The sequence below is a fragment of the Xiphias gladius genome, chromosome 20 (genome assembly GCF_016859285.1).
Source record: "Xiphias gladius isolate SHS-SW01 ecotype Sanya breed wild chromosome 20, ASM1685928v1, whole genome shotgun sequence".
In the NCBI taxonomy this organism is placed as follows: domain Eukaryota; kingdom Metazoa; phylum Chordata; class Actinopteri; order Istiophoriformes; family Xiphiidae; genus Xiphias; species Xiphias gladius.
In genome coordinates this window covers 14702453-14723703 of record NC_053419.1, presented here as the reverse complement: position 1 = coordinate 14723703, position 21251 = coordinate 14702453, and the positions used below count along the sequence as shown (strand labels likewise).

Genomic DNA, 21251 nt, shown 5'->3' with positions numbered 1-21251 from the left:
ACTAAAGATTACAATTAGTTAAGTCTATAAAATGTCAAAAGCTCAAGCTGACATTTACAAACTGCTTATTTTGTCTGATAATCTAAACCCCATAGATATTTAATTTAGTATGATAGAAGAGTTGGTATAATTGTGTTTGAGAAGCTCGAACCAGTGAATTTTTTTTTATTTTTGTTTTTAAAAAAAATAGTTAAAAGATTATTGGACTGTCAGAATTACTGGTTGGTTAGTTTTCTGTCAATCGATTATCTTGCAGCTCCACACATATTCCGCTGTACAACGTTTGGTGGCAGCAAGTCAAAAAACAACAAATCAAAAGCAATGCAGGATATAATTTACATTTTGTCCAATGAAAAGCATTTCTCACGTCTCACTAAACTGTCAGAATAAGCTCATTAGTTTGTTTTTTTAAGTTTGGTAAAGATCCCTGCTGTTCTGTCACAAACACTCACCTCGTTTACCCAAGACACTGGATATTATCTTTGCGACGTTTTCTGTAAACCATTATCAAAATTGTCTTCATGCCTTTGCAACTGTATATCAAGTGATATATATCAAAAAATAGTTGAAAGTCACTTTAAAATTAATGTCTTTTCTTCCATAAAGTGTGTTTACATTATTTTTACTGGTGTCCCCTAAACCCAATACACAAGTTCTCCGAACAGATCCAATGTAGCTGCGATGCTAATGTTTACCACCGTAACGGGAAAAAGAAGACAAAGAGGAAGCTCCTTTCAGTACACTGAGGTTTTAATGTGTTGACAAAGCACAGTCGTCCCGCAGGGTAAAGTCATCCCTTTTCTCCACATCAGTTTGAACAAGATGCAGGACCCGGTTGCTGCAGGAGTTCACACATTCCCACTGCATCCCCTTGCTCTTCTACACAGAGAGAGACGAGGAAAGGAAAACAAAACAAAACAAAAAACCCTCTCTGCTACAAGCTAAAGTATCAAACAACCTGCAGACATCCATATACATCACTGCATTATACATTTTTTGAAAGTTTTTCAAATATTATTTCCTTATACACATACTCATTTATTCATAATAATTTAAATACTCAGCAATTTCATACATTGCAGACTAAATTCTCTAGACAGGTCCCATAAGATGCACCACACATATACAGAATAACGCATTAAGATATGTCCATAATAAACAATTTACTGTTAAATAATAAGTAGAATATGCTTTGTTGTGTCTGCTTTGCAGTCATGGGGTACTACGTTGCACAAGGGGTCACTGAAGTGTTTCAGCTGGTTTGTAAATCACATCAATTGAGGTACAGAGACGGGGTTTGTCGTGGCCTGTGGGTTTGTTATTTTGCAGTGGGGTCAAAATACAACACATCGACCTGACAGCAGTGAGTTCAGTGGTAGAAAAAAGGGTGACAAGATGGGGGGTCAACACACAGGCTCTCACACAGCAAAGTGAGGGTGAAACAAAAGGAGCATTTGATAGTTTTATGCATAGGCTGTGGCTGTTTTCATGTTCTCACTCACCCCCGTGACCACTGAGAGAAGGAAGAAAAGGAACAAAAAAAGAGGAAAAAAAAACAGAAAAGAAATGGCAGATTATAAACCTGGAAGTTTCCCTGTCAGTATATCAGAAGGTTTGATGCATAATGTGATCAAAGCGGACTTAGAAACACACACCAGATATTTAAAACCTCCCCCATCAGTTCCTTCTGAATGAAAAAGGATGTACAAGGATCTCAGGGTGCAACCCAGGCCACATATTCCCTTCCTCCCAGTTAAAAATGTACTCTGGTTCTTGTTTGACTTCTGGCATGCAGCTGTCTGCAGAAGGACATCCTATATATATTGCACTTTCTATTTAGAGCCCACCTCCATAAGATAATGCAAACAAAGTTTTTGTGAAGAGGAGAGGAGGAAAGTGGGAAGGGTGCCACGGGAGGAGCCTCTTTAAGTCGAAAAACCAACAAAAAAAAGATTGGAAATCCATTTTCTTTGTTGCATAGGTTCTGTGGAAGCACAGACAACAGCGTTTTAAGAGGGTGGTGGCTGTGACACAGCTGTGTGACATTACAGTCATGTGAACAATTAGGCTGTCCACTCAAAGCGATTCGATGACAGAAAGAAAACACAGGTGAATTTGGCGGCAGCGGGGCCTTCTGGGGGCTACAACAAGCGAAAAAAAAGATACCGACAGTCCCTCGCATGATCGCTCCTCCTGTCCTACAGCAAAGGGGGGGAAGAGGGAGAGGGGGAGGGAAAGCAAGGATGAAGAGCAGCAGCCCCTTATCTGTCCAGATATGTGAGGGTGAGAAGTCTGTAGCTGATCCTTTCCCCCCTTATTTTTGGTTTAAGCCCTCCTCCCTTGTGTGTGTGTTGTGTGTGTGTGTGTGTGTGTGTGTGTGTGTGTGTGTGTGTGTGTGTGTGTGTGTGTGTGTGTGTGTGTGAGAGAGTCATGGATGGTGCAGTCTGATAGCTGATGGGAAATGGGAGTTTTAGAAGAGGGGAGGTAAAAGAGAGGAGAGGGGGTTTCTTCTAAGAGTCGAAGAACGGTGGCAGGGGGCTCTCAGGGTGAGAGGGCCCACCCTTGTTTGGCCGGCTATTTTCCGTGAAAAGAGTAGAAACAGAGAGAAAAACAGAAGACCTTACATGGCAGGATGAACAAGATGAAAAGAGGAAACCCCCCCGAAATCATAGAGGTGAGGACACACTGGGGAAGTCATTCTGTTTATCTACAGCTCAGAATAATGGTAGAAATGAAAAACCACAACTTGCAACTTTTAAGATAAATACTGAATGCGTGAATGGCACGGTTCTCCTCTTTGGATTTTTAGTGCTCGGGTACAAGTGGACTTGATTTAATGGGATTGAAGTGTGTCCTCGCCTGTGATTTTGGTGGGAACCACTACTACAGACCATAACCTGAACAGAACAGTTGGAAATGGAAAGAAAAACACAGAGTTTCAAAGATACATTATCCAGTCCAGTCCAGTTAAGCTTGCGTCACCCTCCTAAAAGGAATACTCCACCAACATTTTGTGTCTGTTACTTTCACCTCATAGCTTGAAATGCGGCGAGGAAAAAAAAACACACTCACTTGCAAGTTTTTACGAAATGAGAGTAAAATCTAAGCATGCATCATGCAGCATAGTCCAAGTCTCTTGTATCGAGTTGCTCAGCTCATCTTAAACAATGTTTTGTCACCAAAGTAACTGAACAGAAGAATTTGTTATGGACATTCTGATATTGTTTTGTTGTTCAGTGCCATTTTTTATTTTATTTTTTACCAAGAATAGCTACCAATTTTGAAAAACTCGAAAGCTGCGAATTTTTTTTCTCCCAGCATGACAGGAAATACAGGGTGAGTCTGTGATTTAAACTTAACATTTTTTGGTGAAGTATTCCTTTTTGAAAAAAAAAAAGAAAAGGAATCAGGGAGAAAAAAATAAAAGAAAGATAAGAACAAATATTAATAAGAGAAGAATAAATCAGTCAGTAGCCAGGATACCCATTAGAGATGCAGGAGCATAATGTAATACCCAGGCAAAGTGTCATGCTAAATTTGCAAAAGTCTCCTCCTTTAGGTTTAAAAGGAGGAAAAAAATACCTTGTGTGCGTTTGCTTGTGTATATATATCTATATATGTGTGTATTTATGTAAGCAGGTGTGCATGCAAATGCGCGCATACACTCACCAATTTGTTTCTTATCAGTTATTTTCTTATCCTCTACATAGTTTATTTAAATTCTGATGGTTCAGCATGTTGACATGTCAGTCATGCAGGGGTGTTTCCAGTATTCTGCATGACTGTGCGAAACAGAGGGGAGAGAGGGAGAGACACGACTTGTTGTAAGGGAGAAGTAGGAGCAGGAGAAGGGAGCCAGCTCAGGTCAGGTGAGGCAGAAACCGACAGGGAGGTGGCGCTGTTGTCCATAGCCTCTCATCCTGAGGAGGGACGGATGGCCAGACAGAGGAGGGAGGGAGGAGCTCAGAGGTCTAGTGGGTTGGAGAAGGTGGGGGTCTCCGACTGCCATGAACACACAAACACACAGGAAGAGATACGGAGAAGAGAGGAGGGGAACACGTTGGATTAGTGTCTTCAAGGTGCGTGCTTGTTTCTGGACCACCGTGTGTAAATTCATGCACGTACACAGAAAAACTGCACCGTCACTCACACAGATGACCACTGATATCATGAGATAACACAGGGATGAAACCCGAAAACATAACCAACATCACAGAGATGTCCGGCTCAGTTAACACGGCCACAATGCAAGTAATGTACGCAGTCGAGGCCAAAAGCAGGCAGTATTACTCCATTGTCGAGTGTTATCTAAGCACAGAAGCATGCAGCTAAGAAGATTATTAATGAAGCTTTTCATGGTGATTTGTGTCAATAATCCTACGGTGCTACAGGAGGTCACCATAGTGAAAACAGAAATCAAGTAAAAACCCCGAAAGGCATAGAAGTGTGAAAACAACATATTGTTGAATTTTAAGTATGTGGGCACAAATTTAAAATACCCTCCTCAAAAGTGGTTTCCAACTGAATAAATGTCACAGGTCAAGAGATAATAAACAATTAAGCATATAGGAAAATTAGAAAGGAATAGTTTGACATTTTGGGACATTCCGCTTTTGTTTGAGAGTTAGATGAGAAGATCAATACCACTCTCGTGCCTGTACTGTAAACATAAAGGTACAGTTAGCTTATCTTCGCAGCCAATTAGCTTAGCTTAGCAGAAAGAGTAGAAAAGCTCCACAAAGTCACTACACCAGGCCAAAAAAATAGTCCTGCACGTAAATACCCTGCTAAATCTCAATATGGCAATTTTACAATTCAGTTTTTTTATACGGATGAGAAAAAACTAGCTAAAAACATGTTGATTCGTGAACTTTAGAGGTGCCGGTAGGTGGATTTTGTTACTTTGGACAGAGCCAGGCTAGCTGTTTTCCAATGTTTCTAGCTCTTGCGCTAAGCTACGCTGACTGGCCGCCCTCAGTAGATACATATTTACTGTACAAACGTGAAATAAGCATATTTCCCAAAATGAGCAAACTATTCCTTTTAAAAAAAAATCTTTTTCTGACATTTCTCCTTTTTACTTTGTAAGCCTTTAAAAATGAAGTAATGTGATTTTCCCCTTTCAGATTGTTTCATTTGAACTATTTTCAGAGGCCTACAATGGTAAAACTGCCTGCTGTTTCCCAAGAAAAAGGCAAAAGTCGGTTAAGAATCACCAGCACTGCCAGAGAATGGCCTCGCTAAACTCTGTACTGAACGGTGATGTTGGCAGATGAAGTGATTCTGAAGGACAACATCAGACACTCAGAGACAAGGGATGGGTTGGATGTCATGGCATATACACTGTACATCACATATAACACTGGCACAAATCGAAAAATAATCATTAAGATTTGGACATTTGAGTTTAATCCTGTGTAACCCGCTGCTGCTGTGAACTGAGAAAAAATTCCTCTTTCCCGTTCTGACATACTGATACCCCTTCAAGAAACAAATTAGCGTCAATGCCAAAAGGCTCACACACTGATCCAAACACACACATCCTGGGTGTGTGTTTGCCCATGCGGCGCTCTGAGAAGAGAAACGTAAATGGCATGCAGTGAAAGGATGCGTTCTGAGAGGAAGAGAAAGAAGGAAAGTGATGATGATGATGATAATGGCGGAAAGTACCCAACGTACCAGAAGCGTTATTCCTCACTGGTCAGTGATAGTGATTCTGTAGAAGGAACCATAGTCATGTGTGGGACAGAGGTGTGGTGAGGGAGAGTGGGATGAAGAAAAGAGAAAAGGAGTGCAAACAGTTACAGTGCAGGAAATGACCAACGTCACATGTGCTCAGCTCTCACTTAGGACAGACCGGAATACAGGAAAATGATTTAGACGGGAGAATCAGCGCTCACAAGTTGAGGGTTTTGAGATACTCAGATCAGATTTTGAGGCTGAATGTGCCGGCGAGAGCTTTGCTCAGCAACGCTGGTGTCCCCTGCGGTAAAAGAGGCAAGCTGCTACTCCGACAATCGATGGTTCCAGGTCAAAAGAATCGGCTATCTCACAAACACAGGCAAGCACGAGGCAAACGTTACAGGTGCGACGACAGATATAGTTAATGGAGAACAGAAGGAAAAAACCCACACTTTCTCAGTCCCCTTATAACCCTCATTCCAGTCACTGAGTGGCTTTAAAGCTTAAGTATCTTGAATGAGGACAGTGGTGAGGTGTGTGTTAGCGATGAACAGTGGAGTGTTAGCTCTTGATGGTGATGCTTGACAGCGTGCTGAGAGTTCAAAGTGGTGCTAGAAAGATAAGCCGACAGAACCAAGGAAAAAAATCAAGAGAGAAAGGCCCAAAAAAATCAACTGATTTCAACTGATCATTTTTTCACTGTCTATCCATCTATTTAGGGAGATCTATTCATCTATCACAACAAGAGCTCTCCACTTTCATTTACCTCCTTCATCCCTCATCCAGGTGTCTTCACACGCCCCTTAGTAACAGAGAGTATCCACACTTCAGGTTGGATAGCTTGTCATAATGTTATAAGCTATGGTTTGGATGTTAATGTCCTTGTAAAATCTACTGGAGCATACTTTACATCGGTGTGAAAAAGGGTTTCATGTTTCGACTCACCTGGGCACACTTGGGGGTGCGCGGTTGGGCCGGGATGGCACGGTGGGTGGCGGCCCACTGTAAGGGTCGGGAGAAGCTCCGGGACGAGACGGCACAGGGGGTCCTCCGGCAGGTGGAGGCCCAGGTGGAGGCCCACGAGAGCCCGGGCGGGCAGGAGGTCCCGGCGGAGCTCTGCGGTTTGGAGTTGGACTGGTGGCTGGAGACCTGGAGGAGAAGGGAAGAGAGGAACAAAGAAAGCACCAGTGAAGATCGAAGCACATCAAGTGCAGCAAGAAATACGTTTAGTAGAATAATCATGGTGTAGTTGTTCGATGTTCTCTTTTACTGTCTCTATGTTCTTCCTGTCCTTACCTGAGCACTTCACTATTCCCTGAATTACTCCATGATACGCACCACATTTTTCTAAGCATTGCTTATCATCAAGACACCTGACAAATGCAACTCCTCCACCAATTAGGAGGCTGTAAGAAACATACAACAAATCCGGTCCAAATACAGTAAAGCATGGAACCTTAAATGGTAGAAATGGTTACCCAATGCATGTTAAGATATCCCGCTCTTCGTCTGTCCATTGACATCATGCCTTACCTTCCTCCGGAGCCGCCCCGATGCACCTGCAGCCAGGAGTCGTCCACAGGCGGCGGCGTGGCGGTGGTTATGGTGGACGTGCTGATGTCCCCGATGATGCTGAGGGCCTCTCGCAGGGCGTGGTACATCCGCAGCATCTCGTCGCGGTGCTGGGCCTGCTCCTGAGACTCCTCCATCAGCGTGTTCTGGTCGCCGCACGAGTACAGCTGGGCAAGCAGCTCGGCGTTGATGAACTCCTTGGTCTGGGCGTAGGGAGCGAGAAACGTTTGGTGATGACAGCTCTAGTCCTGTTTATTTATTTAATTTTTTTTGGTAGATGTCAATGTTTGGAACATATGTACAGCTGAAAGAAATGAAATGGAAATGAAAAATGGTCTGCCACAACATCACAGTTCCTGCTGGTGTCACATGTAACAATAACACCGCAGCATCCCACAGCAGTGACTGACATTGTTAATCATGAGGTGCATGATGGTCTTCGGCATCAAGTCACGGACGGTCTTGTTGACGATGGCCATGTAGGAGTCGACCAGGTTACGAATGGTCTCCACCTGCCGCTCCAGCTGCGGGTCCATGCTGTGCACGAAGCTGTCAGAGCTGCTTTCATCGCCGCCATCACTCTGCAGAGAAAAAAAAAATGTAGAGAATTTTGATTTCACTGAGATAAAAGGGAAAAAAAAGGAAGAAATAGGAACTATCAAAGTGGACAAACGTAAGACATCATAAAATAGAAAGAAAGAGGGTAATTGCACAGTAGGAAAAAAAAAATTTTCTTGTTTGTCTTGTCTTTTTTTGTCTTTTTTGTCTGGTTCGTTTTGGCCAGCAGTGCCAAGAAATCATCTCATACTCTCTACTCCATTTAGAAGAATTCTTTCCAATTAAATGTTTTAGGGTGAAACGTACTACAAGACACAATGACGAGGCAGGATGTAGACCAAAATGACATACCTTTCCTTCCTTATCCTACAAAGACATTGAAAAAGACAGATACATAATCACATGAGTGATATGACAACATTAAAATGGACTCCAAATACGCAACAACTACAGCAACAGTCTAGACAACTCTTGTAAAAAAAAAAAGAAAAACTAAAAAACCAAACCAATAATTAACTTTACTCTGTCTATACAACGTTGACAAAGTGAGGGTTAAGAATGTGTTTTACTTTACATGTGGTTTTGAGAACACACATTTTTAGTTATGTATGATAGGAATAAAAAAGCAACGTAATGCTGTGTGTCCTTCTAAATAAAGCTTACCGTGACCCGTTCGGGATAAACTCCAGCTCTGAGGAAGGAGGCTTTCCACGCATCAACATCCTCCTGAGTCTCACAGGCCAGCTCCAGCTGACGGTAGTCCTTATAAACGTTCCTGTGGACGTGCAATAACAGCAAGACAAACTGCCTCATATTTTTACATTCACTCAAGTGCTGTACTTCTATTTAGTTGCTAATTACTTTGTCCGTTTGAGGTTTTACATTCAAAAAAGATACGATCAAGTTATAGATTAAACTACCCAAAAGTATAGAAAGCTGCTAAAGTCAGGTAAAACACCATAGTAGTATGTAATCAGTAATGTGTATCTGCTGTGTGTATATATATATATATATATATATACTGATGTGTGTGTGTGCGCGTGTGTAATAGCACCTCTGTTCAGTGTTGAAGAGGGCAAAGATGTGCTTGCTGGACATGAAACCTTTCTCCACATCGCGCAGCCTCAGGTTGTCCACCTGCAGCATGTACTTCTTCTCTTTCTCCTGCAGGGGGCGAAAGGGAAACACAATCAGTAACGTGTGAGGGAGAGAAGGGGAACGACTGGGCTGCTCCGTGGGTGAGGAATTTGGCTCAGAGGTAAAAAAAAACAAAAAAAAACGGTCATAGGGATTTACAGTATTCGCACTGACACTGAATACAAGACCCAAAGGGCCACTGCAAAAGTAGACGCTGCATTTAGATCATTGTGGGCTGATACATGTACTACTCGATGTAATGTACTTAAAATAAGATTTTTCAGCGTCAGCTTGGGAAGCAATCATAATCAATGACAGAAACTATGATTAAAAGAGAGAAAAAGAAGGAAGATGAAAGAAGATCTGGAGTAAACGCTCACATATTAGATTGAACAGCAGACAAAAAAAGAGAAGAAAATGGCAAGAGAGGCAAATGGGAAAGTCGTACACAGTCCTCCAGTCTGTGGTTTTGATTACAGTTGTGAAAAAAAAAAGGGGGGGGCGAGCAACAAATGAGAAACACACATACAGAGAGAGAGAGAGAGAGAGAGAGGGAGGGAGGGAGGGAGAAACCGCCTTCCAGTGTAGAAATCTCTTGAACTTGTAAATCTGCAAACAACGTATGATATCCAGACATCCAGCTATTTATGAATAAGGGAACCTCAAAGTTAGTCATCTCAGTCTGAGACATGCCGGCACTCTCTCTCCTCCTCTATCTCAGTATCACACACGCACACACGCACGCACACACACACACACACACACACACACACACACACATACACACACACACAACGTTGCAGTTAAACTCCTGAAAGTCTATTGTTAAAAACTGAAGTTTATCCACCAAGGGTGGATGTGCATGAGTGTGTCAGTGTTTTACTATTGACAGTAAAATTAGAATTCACAGAATGTGAAGCCAAAAATAGCACAGGGTGAGTGAGTTTCTATAAACATAGCTTAGAAATGCGTGCGCACACACACACACACACACACACACACATACATACATACACATACACACACACAGCTTAGGTTTCAAACAGCACCTTTGAGCATAGTCTCTAACTAACCTTAAAACCATCTGGAGAGCTAACCATGGGCCTGCCCTGCCCAACCCGATGTCTGTGTATGTGTGTGTGTGTGTGTGTGTGTGTGTGTGTGTGTGTGTGTGTGTGTGTGTGTGTGTGTGTGTGTGTCAAGGGGGGGTGGGTTGTGTGACCAGACTCCTTCATCAAAGGATTTATGACCTGTGCAGCCAAATGGTCATATCCCCTAAATGCACGTAAAAACTCTCTCACTCTCTCACACACATAAACACACACACACACACCTACACACACACGTTTTGGCAACGTCACTACACCCAGGTGTCTGATACACAAAAAAGAAAAGAAAAAAAAAAAACTAAACAAGCTGCTGAATGCTGACATCAACATTTATAGTGGTGGTGAGGGCAACAAAGTCCCGTTGCTCCTTCTCCGGTCTGTTCAGTATTTCTCAATTTTCGCCTTGCTCCTTTTCTCCCTCACCCCTCATCCTTTTTTTTCTCCTCTTTTCCCTTGTTCCCGTCGCTCTCTGGCTTTCCCTCTCCCTGGGAGGGAGCAACCTTGGACTGATTCATACATTTTCCTCTCCTCTGGCCAGTAAATCCAGTAAGGAGAGTATTTGGGGGGGGGGGGTCGCTAGTGTGTGTGAGTGTGTGTGCATAATGTGGGGAAAGTACGGAGAAACTGAACTCAACTAAAGCAGTAGCAGAAAGGACACGTATATGATAAAAGAAGCTTGATGTATTAAGTTGCATTAACATATTTTGTTAAGGTAGTAAGAGCCACTACTTGGGTGTGAGATTGGATGCAGAGACGAGTTTGGTGCATGTACAAACTATAAAGAAAAACAACAGATAAGAAAGTGTGCATACTGCGTATTATTCCAAGATCATGCACAGACTTCTGACACACACTTTAGGCAGATTATCGGCTTTTGCGCTCTGTCAATCAGCCCGTCCTGCATGTGTGTGTTTTTACGTGTTTGGGGAAGTTGGGGATTGAGCACTTTCCCATATGCTCCCCATAAAAGTCAGTCACCATGAGCAGGCAAAAGCACAGATTTCAGACACTGAGCACAGCGCACATGGGGACACGGGAGAAAACGGAGTCATGCATGCACACATACAGATGCACAGAGGACCTGCTTATATGAGATAACGGTGGTCTCGGACTTTTGGACCCTCACTGTATGCAGTATTACGCCTTAAACCCTTAAAACATTAAAGACATCTAGTGCTTGTATTGAAGAACTCAAGTCTTGTTTATTTATTAGATTATAGTTTTTTTAGTGTTCATTTATCCTTAATGACTAACAGCAGCATAATTACAGTCCTTTGCTGTGAGTCCCTTTTGCTGTTTTCTGTTTCTTCAGGAGTCCCTCCGGTGAGTGTCTGTCCTTTTCTGGGACAGCCACTTTCCACTGCTTTTGGAAGGCACCGTGGACGGAAATGTTTTGGACGATGTCATGTCCGTGGCGCCTCACGTCCGCTTCGGCATCCGCACACATTTTGCTCACAGCAATAAAGAAGCGTTTGGTGAAGCTCTCGCCACCTGCGAGGGTCCGTGTGGCTCCGAGGAGGCCGCACAACTGGCGGAGGTGATGATCCGCGCTCGCCCTAACGGCTGCGCGGCAGTGACTCAGCCCAGCATTCGGCAGCATGTTCGTGGTGCCACGGGGGCTGGGGTATACTTCTCACCCAGTGTAGTGCGGCCTTCAGTGCCTCCGGATGATTCCTTGCTAGATCTGGACTAGACGTCAAGCCATTAATTGTTTTCATGCACACGAACACACACAACAGAGCTGAGTAGTTTGAACATATGGTCCAGGCTTTGTTCAGGCCTGGACAACGGCTGCAGTCGCTTCATGTCTTTATTATTGAGGTCATACTTAAAGGTGTTGTACTGGACTAGAGGTGTTTGTAATTGTTTTCCCCGCATCCATACATGAGTTGGACAGAATATTAGAAATGCCTCTGATGATAATTGCGTCCAGTACACCACCACTACTTACTATGACCTGACTGCTAAAAAGTTGTAATTGCATTAACACCTCTATGACTGTCAACAAAAAAGAAAAAAAAAATCAACATTATAGGTATCACGAAAGTAAGATTTATGTCAGAGCAGGTGTATTGGATTACATTAGATTGTACGGGTGTACCTAATGGTGGCAACTGAGTGTATGCCGGTGCGACTCTGCTAATGTCGCACTACTGCGAGTTCAACACACAAACGCTGCAGCAGAAGATGCCCAGGGTGTGGCTGGCCTTGAGGTTACAGCGTACCCACCAGCAGCCGAGCCTACTTACTTAAAAAGGACACCGGTTTCTGGAAAGAGATGTTGCTATTCAATATTTTTGATTGTAATTAACCTGGGATTCTGGGTTTAAAACCTCTAACAGTTGGCTTGCTCAGTCTTTCCATTTTAGCATACAACGTTACACTACTCTTCACTCATCCATTCACCCGCCTACATCACTGACTTTACTGGTTTTCACATCCATTGTTTTTTGGTAGCTTAATCAATTCTTTACCTGTACACCTGAACCACGATGTGATGTGTGATACCTGCCCTTTTCGCCTGAGACTCTACACACACACACATGACATTTTTTTCTCTCACAAACACACACACATGCAGCAGACGAGGCAGTGCACCCTCGTAGTTAGCCTGTGGTGTTTGGAGCCGTGTGTGAGCAAAGTACTTTCCATGGTTCTGTTTTGCTAGTGAGTAATAGCAGGCTAATTATGAAAAACCAGAGGAAGTTCACCTCTGGATTCATAAAGGCACTTTACCACCATGCACAATCTCCAAAAAAACGTCTCAGAGATTCAAACAGAATTTCAAAATGTGGATGAAATATGGCCTCACACGCACGCACGCACACAGACACACACAAACACACACACACACACACACACACAAAGGGAAATACTACACACCCGAAACAAACACACACACGGGGACCTTAAATAAACCGTATCCAATTAACACTTTGAAACAAATCTGAGTAGTTCAGTGGGCAAAACCAAGAAGATAGTCTTTAACGGCATCCATGTTGTTTTAAGAGGATGCGTGTCCTAGTGCGTGTGTGTGCGTGTGGTAGTGTGTATGGTGATGGGAGTCTGGTGACTTGGGCCATGCATCAAAGGGCCTCGGAGAACCCGCACGGCATCTGTGAGCAATAACGCTGCTTCTAACCCTTCATTACCACAAAGACTGGGCCCTGGGTGGCAGCCAGCGGCAATTTTCACAACCCTCCTCCTCACCTCCCTCCGTTTTTCTTTCCCTCCATTCTTCTGCCATTCCCCTATTGAGTTCTGACTTTAAAAAAAAAAAAATTAAACACAGAGGGAAGTTCTGTGAGTCTTACACGATGGGGATGTGGAAAGATGTGAAAAGATTGAGATTCGTTGGGTTGGAAGCACTTGAGGAAAAGCTTGTTTAGCATCTATACTCAACCACAAATTATTTCAAAGAGTTCAGTCCAGTTAAATACATTTATTCAAGAAAAACTTTACAGATATCACTGGGTCTAAATATAATCAAAAAACCAACTTATGCATGCAAAATCTGTGTTTGGTCTGTGAGTAATATGTCTTTGAGAAACAGCAGAAAGAGCATCTGAAGAAACTTTATTTAACGTAATGCCATTTGGGCTTCATTTACAGTGAGGCCACATGTTGCCAACATTCAAATCAGCAACGGCAAACAATTTAGCGGAGAGAATTATGACTGGAAACAGCTAGACTGGAGCTATTCTGGGACAATGTGTAAAAATATACAGCTGTTTATGACTCATTGGGCTACAAGGTTGTGCAATAATGCTCTGAACAAATCACCTTGGGCAGCATGCCAGTGTCCACACTTTCTAATGCTTCATATATCATGCAAAGTGCTACTAGATAACAAATCTAATCTTCAGTGTCAAGTTTCACAGGGATAAAAAAAAAAACATAAATTCTCACAATTTCTTGTTATCACGAATTCAGACTTTAATGTACTTTATGTTTTATTTGGCTGGCGGAAGCTCTTGTTGTCTTTTTTTTTTTTTTTTTTTTTTTTTCAGTGTCCAATTTCAGCTGACTCTGCCTCCTCATTTCTCCTTAAAAAGTGACAGCCTTTGTGCTCTGCTTGGCTCTTCCTGTGGGAATGAGCACAAACAAAAATAAACTTCTTTGTGGGGAAAGGAAACGTGGTGTCTACATGACAATGACACATTCAGTCAGCATTCCGGCTGAACACAGGCTGGCAGGTCAGTGGTACCTTCCTGTTTAGCAGCTAATTGCTAAGCAGTTAATTATCTGCTCTGCGTTTACTTCTGGAGACGGTCGGTGTAACAACCTTGGGGCTACGGCCGGAGGACGTGTGATCAATCATCGGTGACCACCAAAGAGTAAAAGGAGGAGGAGGGAGGGGAGACCCCGGTCCACTAACAACATAAACACATGTGAAAATCCCCACACGTCTAGTGACTCTTGTCTGATAGAGGGCAAACGCTCCGTTCGACCTGTGTGTGTGGTATCTGTGTGTGCTTGGCACAAAGCTCTGAGTAAAAGACAATAGCAGCTACATGGTGGGACGAAGCCTGAAAGACATGTGAACTTAAAATGAACTTCTTAAACACCACGTCGAAGTGACGAATGAGGCCTGAGAAGAGCCTCTTAGTTTTCACACGTGAAACAAATTATGAGGTTAATTATGAGGTGTAATGACGGGTTCAAAAAACATGCAAAAATATGAAGCCTCCACATCTGAGGTAAACACTAGATGTCAGAATACATCGGGGCAAAACGTTCACATGTGAGTCCAAAATGCAAACATGCTTTGAACTCACACATGTGCAACCTCTTGGCTAAGGTTCTGCTGTAATAAATGCACACTATATGAGTCCTAACATGTATGTGTGACATTAATAGATTCAAAACAAGAGAAGAACTGAATACCTACTTAATAAAACAAGGACAGTCTTTATTTAGACAGAAAATACTGAACTATACTAACTATTTGCTGCATGTCTGAAGACCCTGGTAACTCAAATAATGGTATTCTTCTTTCCTAATCTTAACCAAATCGTGTTCCCTGACGCGTAACAGTCTCTTGATCCTCAGCACTGCATAATCCAAATACAGGGAGACCTCAATGAACTGCTACAGGACTTTTTTATAGTAAAATGAACTGCCAAGATATAAAATTTGCCCTTTTAACCCAAACTTATACACGTATTACACACAGGGTGTGTTCGAACTGAGTGATTTTTATGACATGATTGTGCGAATGGTGGACAGATCCAAGGGTGGAAAGGGATTTTTTTTTTTACATTACATTTATATAGTAAATGTAGTCTTCTAAAACTTGATATGTATGAAAACCACATCTCTCACTCATGTCAAGGTTAAAGATTCATTTGTATCTCGTTCATGTAATCATGGAAAAGTCAGTCATTAAGACAAAATATAAAAAAATAACATATTACAAAAAGAATACAGTTGCCGTAAATATAGTTTGCAACCTGGGAATATATTCTTTAAAAGCTATAAAGCTATAAAACAACCAAAGAATACTACCACATATATCAGGTCTTATTAAACACATGCAGCAATCTTTAAATGTCTGTCACTCCTCCTTCAAAAGAGGGAGTGAGCCTGCAGAATCTCACATGCATGTAACAAAATTACAACACTGCCGAACACACACACGCACACACTAAGCGCACGCCACTGTGGTTTCGTTTTATCTGTCCTGTGTCTGTTTGGGCCTAGCCCCAGACTTTGTTTCTCTAATGATTTTTGTATTGACATTATGCTCTGGATATGAAGGGAACAATCAGGGGAAAAACGATAATTTACAAAAAGACAAACACATATTTCTCATTTATCTCATCAGTCAGGCAGGATAAACTTTGAATTATCCACAAACCAGGCTGTTTACCTCGTTGGCTCCCTCTGGCATGCTGCGGTCATCACTCAGGTCCTGCTTTTCTTTTACAATCTCTGACCCCCTTTTCTAATGTTTTCTTTTACAATGAGAGTCAGCAATTTATTCATTACTGGTTTTGGTACAATTGTTACCATTTTTTCCATCTTTTTCTCCATCAGATCTTTTAGTTTCCTTCAAAAAGTTATGTTAGTTTTCTTCAAAAATTTCTCAAAAGACTATAAGGCTCAAAGATGAAAGACCTGTGTCTTACATCTTTGAGCCTTATATTCTTTATATTTAAAAAGCAGCAAAGACTGATAAGACTATAATACAGACAAGCAAAGATGATCAAGTTGGTTTCTTTCTTGTTTTGTAAAGAGTGGTACAGATATCAAGTACGGGCCGTGCTTATACTTGACCTATTCAAAAATATATAAAGAGCAAGCTTCGATGACCAGATCGATACCAAAAATGGTTCGGCACACAACCCCCCATAAAACAGTCAGCTGTTACTTGTACGCTTTGGTTTTTTGCATGGATCAAACAGAAAAGATAGAACGTGTTAATTAGGGAGTTTTAGAAACGCTGCTAGGTGGCTTTGATACATATAGACAGAGCCAAGCTAGGCTACCCGGCTGTAGCCTTATATTTAAAACACAAATATGAGAATGATATGCATGTTCACATCTAACTCTCTGCCAGAAACCGAATAAGCGTATTTCCCAAAATGGGTGTCTTACTTCTTACACTTTGACCACACCACTATATTTTTGGACAATAGCTTAAATATGCTGGACAGTTGGTTTCTCATTTCAGCAGAGAAATAATAATGACATGATATTATGAGGGGGAAGAAAAATAGAACCAAGATATTATGTGGTTTATAGTCCTGTTATCCAACAAGAATAATAGCTATTTGATATGCTATCTCATGAACTATTTAGAAAACGAGTCGTGAGATTTTCACCGAAACACAGCTGAATGATGACACTCGCATGAAATACAAGGGATCGCATCCTGGAGCAGCCTTTACGGGTTTGGCTGGTGTGTTATACACACTCTCAAATAAATCTACAGTATGGTGTTTACAAGATTAGCCTTGCCACACTGATGCAAACACACAAAAGATATAATTACACCCACATAGACTGACGGAGTCGTTCGCTTTAATGTAATATCAAAATACAAAGACGGGAAAAACAAAGTCAGAAACTTGAGGTTTTTCATGTCGATATTAACCAGCAGTAGTCATGACAAGACAGAATAACGTGGAATTGGAGATTACACTTGGTGTGTGTGTGTGTGTACGCATACTTTCTCAGTATTTCTGGCTTTACTGAGTAAGAGTTTGAAAAGGGAGCTGCCTGCCTGGTCATCCAAACAGTGGAAACAATGCTGGTGCGACCGCAGCGCTTCCCCCACCCACCCATTAAAATTCACTCCCTCCAATCCCTGAACCCGAAATTTAACTGCGACAATAATCCAGCGGGGATTGATTTATATCATTCTCTTTTCTGGCTTGTTTCTCAGATACATTTGACATATTTCCCTGAAACTCCCCGCTCGCTGGGCATCGTTTTGCTCCTTTCTGCCCCACATTTTTAAGCTCTCCTCCCCTCTTTCGTCTCCATTTTCCTCTCCGCTTCTCTCGCTCTCCCTCCACATCCCTCCATCTCTGCCGGTACTGCTGACTCGTCTCTCCAGAGATCATGCCTGCTTTGATTTGGAGCTCAGGTCGGAGCTCGGAAACCATAGCTAAAACAAACACACGGCCTTGGCCACCTCTGCACACACACACACAGACACACACACATGGACATACAGAGACACAGGCACGTACACCTGGAAACACTAGCAGTGATTACTCCTGTCTGCCAGAAGAACGAAACCTAAACATGAGTGTGTGAGGGTGTGTGAAATGAAGGTGAAGGAGGTAAACTTTGACCACTTTGACTACAATATGTCTTAACTGTGAATCAAACGGACATTTCCTCCTCATCCAAACACACACACAACCTCTTTTGCTCTGGTTCTGATTTACCAGTATTATGTCACCCGTCCAACCACCTCACCCCCCACCCCCCACCCCCCACCCCTCCGTGTGTGTGTGTGTGTGTGTGTGTGTGTGTGTGTGTGTGTGTGTGTGTGTGTGTGTGTGTGCTGGGAAGGCTGCAGAGCTGCATAAAGGGTTCTTTATTTGAGTCGGACAGGGAGAGGAAATCAGCTTTAGAAGTAAAAACAGAGGGAGCAAGAAAGAGATGGAGACCACAGGGCTGCACATCTGGAGTTATTACAAGCCTTCCTCCTGCTTGCCAAGAAAACGCCGACATTCCTGCCCTCGCTACAAAGACCATGGAGCCTCTGCTCTCATCCAGCCCCACTCCTACACACATATCCATCATTCAAAAGCCACATATACACTCACATGTACCGTAAGTAGAGATGCACATACACTGGATGGAACGGAGGAACATGCAGACACTTTACGAAACACTTTTATGCCTCCACGTGAGCACGCAAACGCAGACATCCTCCCATCTGCCCACATACGCTTCCACTAAAAAGTTCCCTCCCTCAGCAGCCAATGCTGCACTCCCTTTCCAAACTTTACAACACACATGCCAAATGAATGTGTCTCACTTCCTGTTCACCTTTGACCTTCCACTTTCTCCCAAAAAGTCAGAGAAAAAAAAAAGGAAAGAAAGTGAGAGAGGAAGAAAAGCCAGACAGAGGGAGGGATGAGAGGAAGAAGAAGAAGAGAGGAGAGAGGAAAGGAAAAATGGGGGGCCGGCGAGCTCCTCCTCCTTCTCCCTCCATATCTCCTCTCTCTCTCGTTCCTTTTTCTCCTTCTGTCTCTCGAAGGGGAAACTTGGTGGCCAGTCCTTTGCCACGTTGAGCCTGCAGCCGGTCCACCTTTCTTGCTACCGGAGCCACTTTTTTTTTTTGCTGCGGGAAGCTTGGGAAGACAAATCCAAAAGGCGCAGAGGTGGCATTTGAACACAGTCGGCCAGGTTTTGCCCCGACAGTGCGGCGGTGTTGAATGAAAGGATGTCGGGAGGTGAACTGGTGCTAATTATCCAAGAGGGAGAAAAGACAAATATCAGCCAAGAAGAAGACATCTTTTCATGACAGTCAGATGTGAAGAAGAGAAAGGAGATCATCCAGTCACAGGTATTCACTCCGCGAGGAGAAATTTCTTTCAGTACGGCATGTGTCACGGAGACGAAAGGTTTCAGTGTTTTAGTAGGTGGTGTTGGCTCAGACTTGGCTGAGACTTAGCATGAGCTCAGCTGACCACAACTATTCACTGATAAGTTACCAACCAGGAACCGAGAGCACTGACTTATCGGTGCTTTTAACTTCTAGTGACAGCTTCATCTTCATCAGTTTTTTTTAAACTGGTTAACATCTCGCAAAATATCCTGGCTTTCATTAATTTTCGGCCTGGCAGTCAGTAACGGGATAGAACGTGATGAGGCATGACCTTGTGTGTATACATTAAGGCTTATCTCTCTTTATCTTTGTGTGTTGTCGGCTTTAATTCATTCTCCTTAAAAAAGCCTACAAAATGTTTTTGCCAAGTTAATGGCACTTTTTAATCTCTGGGTTGAAAAAAAACACAAATAACTGACAGTGTTGACCAGTTTTGCAGAGAATTCACTGAATAAATCATCAGAGTTATTAAATGAATTTATTACTCTTTGACATGTTTTGTCATTGCTGTTTGATATACCCAAAATAGGTTTCCGCGTCTTGTATTTTTCCTCCAGAGCTCAGTGTTGAATGCTGCTTCTCACGGCGGGAAACAGGAGGGAATGTCATTGAATCTGCCAATCAGTGGCTATCACCTCTGTCTAACCTCTCCTCTTCCTCCACCTCCCTGCCAGCCCCCTCATCCCTCTCATGTTGTTTCTCCTCCAGCCCGCTCAATCAGCCTGAGAGCAGGAGGAGCCCAACTCGAGAGTCCGATACTGGATTCACGGTGAGTACAGTTTAGTGTGTCCGTGTGTGTGTGTGTGAGTGTTTGCGTGTGTGTGAATGAATCTGACAGCATGTCCGCCCTGAATGTATGAGCTCGGCTAAAAAAAACGTCTCCACAGCATCCTTCAGCCGCCCAGCCCGCCTGCCCAGTGTTCAGACTACCTGTTCAGGAAGTAGTGGTTGTACAGTAGTCTGCACATTGGTTAGGCTGGCCGGGGAAGCACGGGACGACTCAAAGACACAAAAAGAGAGCGCGAGAGAGAAACAGCACGCCAAAGGGTTTCAAGCAAGCACGAGCACATCAGGCAGCGGGAACACGCAGCACCACCCCTCGTCCATCTGGACAAGCCCAGGCAGTGCCTAAATAAAGCACCCAAAGGCCCCACCACAGACGCCTGGCCCTTGCCTGGCAAGGATTTATGAAAGATGGATACATAAGTCCTAATTTTTTTTTTTTTTTAGTGTATGAAGAGAAATGAGGTTATAGTTTATCTTGCTTTGTATAGTTTTTGTATTGTTTGATTTGTCATTGAACTGAGAGTGAAATCAGATGAAGATTAAATTGTAAAAATGGTTTTGAAATTGGTGAAATAAAGATGTTTGGATATTTATCTGAGATTGTTTCTTTTTTTTTCTAAAGCAGGTTACAAAGCGATTAAATTGTCACAGAAATTACACAAATAATAATCCACAAAATGAAAAATCCCATACTGAACTGCAGAATCAAATAAAGAATATAAAAAAATCGTATAAATATAAGTGGTGGTTGCATGGCATTCTCAACATATTGTTATTTATTATTCTACAAAACCAAAAGATCAAACTGAGAATTGAAGACAGAAAAAGTTCAACCACACAGAAAAAATGTACACTTACCCAAAAAGATAACTAAAACACACAGTCAACCCCCAGCATCGCACTGCACTCTTGACCAAAATGTACAATTACGTCTCTGCCTTCCCTGCATCAACTTGTGGCTGCTTTACCTCAAATGACCATGTAATGTGCAGAGAGGCAGGAAGCCACCATACAAAAATGTTGAAAAAGCAGCCACTCTGTCATTGTCTGTTCGCCAGTCTTTGAATAGCTCTCCCACAAAAAGACAGAAAATTGTTTGTGGCTTTAGTGTTTGTAGATGACGTCATGTGAAGCCGTTACAGGTTTAGCTAGACCCCCCGTCTCGTTTTCCAGTACGTTTTCTTTTCTACCTCTTCACCGGGCCGCAGTTTGTCTTCCAGCCTGCATATCTTTCATAAAGTTAACCCACTGCTTATGTCGTTTTGAACTCCTTATCTGTCTCAAAAACACACAAAAAAAAAGCAAAGTAGAGGGCAGAAACATTCACACGGTGT

The 21251-nt window shown here is 42.6% G+C and overlaps 1 protein-coding gene across 3 annotated transcripts in view; it reads right to left on the bottom strand.

Moving 5' to 3' along the window:
* Nucleotides 1-2455: 2455 nt before the first annotated feature.
* Nucleotides 2456-21251, bottom strand: part of dnm1a (dynamin 1a) — a 55400-nt gene continuing 36604 nt past the window's right edge. Inside the window, exons 16-22 of one of the 3 annotated variants that reach the window (XM_040157260.1) lie at nucleotides 8867-8976; nucleotides 8476-8587; nucleotides 8164-8178; nucleotides 7665-7835; nucleotides 7216-7457; nucleotides 6628-6831; nucleotides 2456-2574 (exon numbers count right to left, since the gene is read on the bottom strand). In XM_040157260.1, the coding sequence (XP_040013194.1) occupies nucleotides 2511-2574; nucleotides 6628-6831; nucleotides 7216-7457; nucleotides 7665-7835; nucleotides 8164-8178; nucleotides 8476-8587; nucleotides 8867-8976 (918 nt within the window). In that variant the 3' untranslated portion in view covers nucleotides 2456-2510. Of the gene's footprint in view, nucleotides 2575-3971; nucleotides 4003-5694; nucleotides 5717-6627; nucleotides 6832-7215; nucleotides 7458-7664; nucleotides 7836-8163; nucleotides 8179-8475; nucleotides 8588-8866; nucleotides 8977-21251 lie in introns of those variants that run through there. The other 2 variants (XM_040157261.1, XM_040157262.1) reach the window with 2 other exon arrangements.